The following is an 8,734-nucleotide window of genomic DNA, read 5'->3' on the forward strand; positions in this document are numbered from 1 at the left end:
AAGCTGTAAGCTGGCCTGTCATTATGGCATACTGGGGAAAAATGAAGTTTTAGTCCCAGACACTTGAGAGAACTGATGATATCATGTTCTGAAAAATGTTCTCTTGTTAAAGTGAAATTTAATCTACCTCTTCTTTATATCCGCAAGTGAAAATATAGAACAGGTTTCTGTATCCAGGCAGGAAATTAGATATAAAGGCCAAAATCGAAGAACTAGCTTACTCAATAGCATTACTGCATCTCAGCTATGAGACTGTTTAGCAAAGATCCTTAATTTGACTTGTGGTTTCACAAACTGAGTCAGGTTGGACTTGGACAGGGGTAGCATGAAATCAGTAGGACCACACCTTTGCCAAACCAGTCGAAGAGATATGCCATGAGAAAAATGATCCTTTTAAGAGATGCCGTGTTAACACCTCTTCACTGTTACTATATCCAACACTCAACAAAGGAATAATTATTTTGCTCTGTGCTCTTTGTGGATAAGGAATAAAACTTGAGGCCCTAGCTAAAAATGAGGGTTCCTTAAGAGTAAGGGTGTTCTCCACATCGCTTTAAGGCGAACACCTCAGACAATTACAGCAGCCTACATAGCTGGCTCTTCAGGTTCTGGACGGATGCTGCAGGTTGCTCACCACCTCTGGCGCACTGCCACGCCAGCAAGGAGGGTTTGCAAGAGAAACATCACAATACGACAGCTGGAGTATTTCACCCAGGGTGTTGCAACAGCAGGTAAAACTGGTCCTGTGTTCTTTACATGCCTGCTAAGTGTTTGGCAAGGTGCTGTATAACATAGAAGAAATTGTCTCTCACACTGCTCGCCAAATCACTGTGCACACTGTATGAGACTCCTTCAACATAGCATAAAGAGACATAGGAAAATAGAGTAAACTAGGGGAGCCAATACTACTAAAGAAACTGAAATTGCATCTCATCTTACCTCAACAGTGAAGAGCTCAGACGTCACAAATGTGCGTTCTTGTTTGATATCCAAAACTCTAGATCAAAAAAAGGACAAATTAGAGATCACAAAAATCCCCTGTCACTGCAAAATAGCTTCTGTAAGTGTTTAGACAGCAACTGTCTTTGCTTCTTTCTGAATTCGACACAATTCAATGCTACAAAGGTGCTTTCAGGTCAGAACAAAAATGAAGGAAATAAAACCTTTCTGAAATATAACAAGAAAAAACCTTTGATTAATTAGTTACTTACACACTTGCCTTCAGAGACATTTAGAAAGGTTTCCAAACCTTTAATAATCTTTGTGGTATTCTGTGATTATATTTCCCTACTACTAGTCTGATTTACCTTGCTTCTTCCCGAGCCAGAATTTCCAGTAGCTTTGACATGTCTCCTGGGCAGTCAGAAATCACAAGGGAAAATCTGCATACTGTGTTGTCAAGGGTCAGGGCACGAGCTATGCACTGTTGCAGCAAATGTAATTCCAGGTTTCCACTGCATATAACAACTGCCACTCTGAAAACAGAGAGAAAAATAGGAGTTTTGATTAGCACTTGTCTGTAAAGGAACCATAAATCACAGACACTGTATTCAATATCAGCTTAAGGTCTGCTAGAACCTACCACAACAGATATGTATTATAAATCAGAGGGGCTGCTGGTGCTCAGTATCATCTGTGAGCAGGCAGGGGGAGCCTAGAAACTGGCTACATTAGTTGGTCTGAAATGTTTTCATTTTGCATTTCCTGAAGATCTGACATTTGCTAGAGGTAATTAGCTGGAGAATTCTAGGTCTGTTTCAAGTTTTGAAGTCTGACATAATTTTTCCCTGGAAGTTCTAAGTTTCAGCCTCTTAATGATCAGAAAACATATATGTCAAGGCTTTCTGTACCCATTAATTAAATCCACTTCGACTTGAAAAATGAGTGCAGAAATGTTTGAAGAGCAAGAGCCACATAGTCAGTCCATGATAATCTCTCTCTGCAGAGTCAAACCTGACCTCTTTAAAACCCAATCTTTGCATTTTCCCTTTTATTTTAGCTGTACTGAATTGGAATGCACTGCTGCTCTGTATGTACTCTGTCAGCCTCTTCTGAAGAATTGCCTCAGCAGTATTTTAGTGTACAATGCTGTGCACTGGAAATTTTGTCTTGAGGGCATGTATGTTTAAATACATTCTGGACTATGTCCTGAGACAAGGCTCAATCCACTTAAGTGCTGAATCCTTAAGCTGAGAGACAAGGCAGCACTTACCCACATGTTCAACACCAAGCACAAGGATAATCCCTCTGACTATGTGGACAGTTCTCATGACTGGAAGGTAGATGCCACTGGGTGACTGCAGAAGATAGCCTAGCTCCTGTCTCACCACAGACAGGGCTGGTTTTCACAAGTGGAATGGGAGGAGGCAACAGGTTGACAAGAGCAGGTTACTGTCCTGGCAGGAGCAGCCATGCCTCGTGGAGCTGTGTGTAACTGCCTTTCCTCCAGCCATTTGAAAATAGAGGAAAACTACAAGATTTTTCAGGTCTCCTGGCTGACATTTGTCTTCTTCAGCATAGTCTTATGACCTGTGACTGATCTATTTAGCCTGAAGTATGCACTACTGACAAGCCCATTTGCCAGATCAGGGGCAGGAACTGCCTTGTGACTCATAGAACAAGTAGCTTTTCACCGTTTCCTGGGACCAAAGTGCTCAGCCCCATGCTTCTGCCATGGTTCCCTGTTTGAAACAGCTGCTGTACCTTTTACCCTTCAACTCAGGCAGTTTCCCTGCCACCAATGCTGCAAGTCCAATGGCTCCTTCTGCATCAACCGTGGCTCGCTCATACTCCAGCAATCTCAGCATAGAAATGAGGATGTCCTCCTCCCTGAAAGCAGGAAAGTTGTGTCAAAACAAATCAAAAGAGCTACCAAAATCAGAAGATAATACATTTATGTGTAACTAGGTACTTTCCATTTTCCCAGGTACATATGACCTCAAGGTAGCATTACAGAACACTGTGCTGCTGGGGGTGAATGTACATCTCAGAATCATTATTAACTGAAAGACAGGATGGGGTTTTTTACTATAAATATTAACTAAATTCTAGGGCTGCCTTCAAGTGTTGTAGAACACAACAAGGACAAGTTTTACACCCAGAGCATGGCCAGGTACTGACAGCAGGTGAAGTGTTGGCCAAAGGGCCAGTCTGGACAATGCTTTTAGTATATCATTTAGTTTTAGGTAATCCTGCGAGGAGCAGGGAGTTGGATTTGATGATCCTTCATGGGTATCTTTCAGTATGAGATATTCTATGATTCTGTGATATGTGGGTTTGGATTCAATGTCTTCAGTGCCCGTCTTGAAATGAAAGGTACCCCATCCCCATGTTCTCACAGTGTATGCATGGTGGCATGTCCTGCCAACCTGCTCTCCACCGCCCAAGCAGAACCACCATACCCTGGTGGTACATTGCATTTTTCATATACAACAATGTTCATCTAATGCTATTCATTTCACTGTTTTTCTTCACCTACCTCACAGCAACAACTTTATCCACAAGTTTCCCAGTCAGCTGCAAAGAATTGCTGCCAAAGCAAACTCCACTCACATCTGCAGATTTCAAAAGAAAAAACTATGAAGCTGGCTGCTTTAGACATATTCAACATTTTTTTGGAGTCCTGGCTGGTTTGTGCCCTTAATGAATGCAGCACACTGCTGTTAGATGACCTTAGGTTGCTTGATTTTTTTTCATATGACAAAAATTCGTTTGGTAATGAAAGACCAAATCTTACAGGAAGATTTTGCCATTTGGATCCCTCCAAGAAAATTCTGATACTTCACTGGCTCTGTTGCACTGGGAGAGTGACCCTGCAGCCCAATGCTTTTCACTGTTCAATGAGGCTTGAAGGAGAGAAGACCCAAGCACGGCATTGAGCTTGTTAGCTACAGCAGGACAGTTAGCAAAGGGGTGCAGACACAGGCAGAGCTTACCAAGACGGATAAGAAGTTTTTTGTAAAATTCCCATTTAACCCAGAACTTCCAGAGATTTGAACATCAGGTAAACAGAATGTTCTTAGGTTGCTTAACAGTTGAGATTTTTTTGAGCAAATGATGTGGAAAAAACTGTGTCATTTATAAACACTGTTGTTCTGAGAACAGCTCTGTGTGTCTAAATATTTAAGCACTCCATTTTCCTGCCTTTTTACAACTCAATCTTTTGCACAAGAGCTTTCTCATTGATTTCACTGTTTTAGATGCTGCTTGTGAGCACAATGGTCAGACAAATACTCTCATATTTCTAAGTGTTCGTGTGCACTGGAAATAGCATTGTACTCCAGGGAGGTGGTGGGGAAACTGTGGCAGAAGTTGCTCTCACAGCTTGAACTAAATTCTGAGTTTTCAGAGATTTCCCTTAAAATATGTTTGAACTGAAGGAGAAAATAATAAAGTTGAAGAAATCTATTACAACCCTTATTTTACCTCCAAAAGAATAACACATTTTCTCACCTCCATAAAAGTGATGGTTGTTGCAGGCCTGGTCTTCAGCTGGGTGGCCAGCCTTTAGGGAATGTTGCAATACAGGGAAACTTTCAGATTCAACCCCCTGAGGAAGACAAGTATTGTCACTTTTTTATTGAACCAGTTATAATAGAGGTCACCACCAAAGTAGACACCAAAACCTTTGAAGAGGAAAGTTTCCTCTTCAAATTAACAATTAATTTCAAGTTGCGTAACAACTGTGCTACCAATAAACTTTTTCCACAGCTTACTTAGGACCAAATTTTTCCAGTAAGAAATTATTTCAAAACACAGAGCTGGATTTCATTTGTTTTGGAAACATCTTCCCATATTTTCTTTTTTTTTCTGAAATCAAACCAAGTAGCCAAGAGACAGGAGCTTCCCTGGCTCTCAGAGGCTCTCCTAGGCAAACCCCACGAGATCAGATAGTTCCTGTCCCCTGCATATGCAGTCTCTGCAAGTGTATCACTAGATACTACTGTCTTTTGAAAGCATCTGTGGTGAAAGCTGCCCAAATGCAACACTTAAAAGGTAAAAGGAAACTTACAATTACAGAAATATGTGGGTTGAGGTATTTGAGTGTAGCAGCCGACCCTGCCAGCAAGCCACAGTGGCCTCCTGCAGGGAAAATCACAGCATCCAGCTTTGGCACCTGCTCATACACCTCCAGCCCCACGGTCCCCAGGCCTGACAGGTACACAGCACTATCCTCCCTGTGGGAAGGAAGGGCACAGATCAGCAGGGGTCACAGTTGTCAATGCAGTAATAATTCAATCTACCACTTTCAAAACATTGTTCAGCAGAACACATGTGAAAGTAAATCACCAGCACATGAGGGGAGGAGGGGATACAACAGAACGGTGCCATCAGATGGACCATCACATGCTGTTACCTACTGGGAGAAAACTCCTGCTGTTGACAAACCCCTTGAATAGAGTTCAGGCTGAAGAGCACTTAACTCTGTTGCTACCAGCATCAGGTGATTACAGAGCTGGCGGGCAGAAGTCATGTTTCCATTGCTGTCACTTCCTTCAGCTTCACAAATTTTAAGTGTTGCAGTCCAAACTAAAAGCAAAGTCTCAAAAGGAAATCTCGTTCTCTTTATTTATTAGTGCATTTAGTGTTTGTGGTAAATAGAAATTTTCATGAAATTTAAGCATTGTGTTCAGCCTCACAAATTCCAAACAGATTGCTACAGAGTTGTCTTTCCACAGTCCAGGGCCAATATCTGATATCTTCACATTACTCTGAAAGACTGTGGAAGGGTAAGAGAAATACTTAGTCATGCCAAAATACTCACTGGTAAAACACTATCAGCCAAAGGTAATATAATGAGCAGAACATGGACAGAGTCAAAAGATTGAAGAAAACTCCACTATACAGTCACACAACTGACTTGGATCTATTTCTAAAAGCTGTTTTGCATTTTATTTATAAGTTAGCAATGATGTAAATGTAGAATGATATATGAGAAAAAAAATATGAGCTCTCTGTATGGTCTGCTTTTTCAGGCAAACAGACATGCAAACAGAATTATAGATCCAATGACTTCACTTGATTTATTTGACCCAAGGATGTTTGGGTACTAGGAAGCTGTGTTTTTATTACTGTTAGACATGTACAGAGAGGCTCAGCTCAGGAGCACAGAATGTCTGCAAGGTAGAGACCAAGGCCCTTGCGAAGTTACCTCACATATATATCAAAGCACAGAAAATTCCTCAAGGCAAGAGACTATATAGCTACATAAGAAAGGATGGGAGTAAAGAACTTTCACTCCTGTAGCACAGCTAAAGACAAAGGCAAGAAACAGTAGTGGGATGGGTAACTGAACCTTTGAATTTATTGCCTCTGTGAAGATACTGAAGAAGTTCTCTCCTCCTTCTTGTATGTGACGGAATATATCACTGGTTTCCTGAACAATTCTGGAGTCTTATTCCTAAATAAGATTCAGAATCTAGTTTGTGGAGCTACCTCTACTGTGGTTACATGGAAAGCCACAGGGACCTGCAAAAATGAATGAGGATCTGGGATATTCAATTTAGGAGTAAAGCTTCTCTAACAACTGAAAACTATCTGGAGGAGACTGCTCCGGGCATGGAGCACTATTAGCAGTTTGAATCAATGTTTCAGATAACAACGTGTTCCTTGCGAACATCCAGTGAAAACACCAGTTCACTGATCAGCCTTCAGCTTTCACAATAAAATGGGTGATTTTCTTTGCACTGTGGCTGATGACTTTTGTTTTGTGAAAGCTAACATATATCTCTTTGAGTATCATATGCCATTGAAGCAAAATGAAGGAAAAGGGCAGATAAATCTAAAGGCTGTAAATTTAAACAAGCATTTTTGAGCCAGAGCTAGAAATTTGGATATTTGTCTTCTGAAACGTGTGATATATCAGCAATCAAAGACAGGCTGTCAGGCTTCAGTTTCCCAATAAAATCTTGGTGTGGCAGCTAGAAGGCAGTGTTCCCATCCGTTCCAAGTAAAGGGCTCAGAAGCCATCGGGTACAGCAACAGACCAACCAAATCACAAATAATCAGGTCTGATCAGCATTTGAATATGGACTTAAATAAGAAAAAAATGGGCTCTCAAGGAAGGAAGGTGTGTAATTCAATCTGCAGCACTCTCACCTCTCTGATTCACAAAGGAATCTTTCTCACATCGTTGCAGAGGTACTGAGTTACCTATTGGCTATAGTCACATTGCATTTATGATGAGGTCCTGAACCCCTATATTTACGAACAATTTCATGTCACCTAGGTAGCAATTAGGCAGACTAAATGATTGAATTCCAATTTGAAAAATCACATTCCCTTCCTGGAATTTCCCAGGAAGTTGCAGTTGTATAAAAAGTGCCCTACCTCTAATTGAACTACTGCATGTGATTTGCATAACACAGTCTTTTAATTGCACTCAAGAAAAGGGAAGAACTGACAGTGACACACCCAGCTAGAGGGCATTACCCATGCAGGTACAACCAAGGACAGTCACATAATGTCTGCTTCAGGAAGGGAAGAATGAATTATTGGGTAAGGAGATCTAGAGACCAAATTGCTAGGGATTTTATGGAAGCTAGAATCACACTGAAACAAAATGACATTTCAGAAGTTCCATTCTAAAGCATGGGAGATCAGCTGTTGTTTTACAAACAGCTTTGGCAAGTGACAAAGTGTGTGTGTCAGACAAACACTGAAGAAGACTGGCTATCCATATAGGCATACATTTTTCTGGGACATCTCTCCCAGTCTACACTGAACAAGATACATTTCAGACATCCCATCATGAAAAGGTTTGCAGTTGTGGGGGGGGGGGGTTTTCTTATTTTTTTTTTTAATCCAAAATGTGAAAAATTGCATCTGAGAGGTTTTAGTTAAACATAGTAACAGACTGAATAACTCTGTTTCTTGCAATCTGAAACCTGAAATAAATCAGAGTCCTTTAATATTATTAATGGTAGCAGGTACATTTAGAGTTTCTCAGAGCTAGATGCTGAAGTCCTTCACATGTGTTGTCCCTGGAGCTTCAGGACACTGAAGAATATCTACCTTATGTAAAGAATAATCATTTGGGGAGGAGGGAAAGATTAAAGATGAAGTTACAATAAGACAGTTTAGTTCTTATGTGCAAACATGATAGCTGATGGAGGCCAGCTGGGAGTTAACACATTGAAAAATGGCTGCGAGAAATTTGGAAATCACAAAGTTATGGAAAGCTGTGGTTTTCAAGGGAGCCTAAAAGGGTATAAAATTCATTGGGATCTAGGACACCTCATTCACGTGTTTCTTTGAAAGTCCCAGTCTGGGACAAGGCTGCGCCCATGGTGACAGGCAGGGCACATGAACCAGCCCCGTGTGTCACTGGCAGAGCTAACAGCACCGTTTGAACAGTACAGGTTTTAATATGGCCTTCCCAATACACCAGCTGGGAAAGAAGTGAGGACTTCCTCTGTTCTGCTCGTTCTGGGATCCTCTTTCCAAGCAACATTACTCATTATTACCATGTTTAAGACAGCAGTGCCCAAGAATCAAAGGGGAACGGGCGCTCACTGCAGGAGATGCTGTACAGACATGAGGGGGTGGATGAAGCCTGCACAGAGGTGGTGATGGTGAGGGGAGAATAACATCCCTGCTCAGTGCATCAGAGAGACTGCTGGCTACCTCATGTTAATGATTCAGTCCTCTGTGCTTTAGGAAATCTTACTTGAAGAAAGATAAAAAAACGAAAACAAAAAAAAGAAAAAAAAAAGAAATATGAAAAAAAAGAAAA

General features: G+C 41.2%; 1 protein-coding gene across 4 annotated transcripts in view; it reads right to left on the bottom strand.

Annotated features, from left to right (window-relative positions):
* Positions 1–8,734, bottom strand: part of LOC108493582 (putative threonine dehydratase) — a 33,283-nt gene that overhangs the window by 9,579 nt on the left and 14,970 nt on the right. For all 4 annotated transcript variants that reach the window (XM_017807184.1, XM_017807182.1, XM_017807185.1 and 1 more), the window contains 6 exons: positions 5,012–5,177; positions 4,453–4,549; positions 3,479–3,554; positions 2,704–2,829; positions 1,308–1,475; positions 940–997 (listed from right to left, as the gene is read on the bottom strand). In XM_017807184.1, coding sequence (XP_017662673.1) covers positions 940–997; positions 1,308–1,475; positions 2,704–2,829; positions 3,479–3,554; positions 4,453–4,549; positions 5,012–5,177 — 691 coding nt within the window. The remainder of the gene's footprint in view (positions 1–939; positions 998–1,307; positions 1,476–2,703; positions 2,830–3,478; positions 3,555–4,452; positions 4,550–5,011; positions 5,178–8,734) is intronic.

This window comes from Lepidothrix coronata, unplaced genomic scaffold (assembly GCF_001604755.1).
Source record: "Lepidothrix coronata isolate B3197 unplaced genomic scaffold, Lepidothrix_coronata-1.0 Scaffold17, whole genome shotgun sequence".
In the NCBI taxonomy this organism is placed as follows: domain Eukaryota; kingdom Metazoa; phylum Chordata; class Aves; order Passeriformes; family Pipridae; genus Lepidothrix; species Lepidothrix coronata.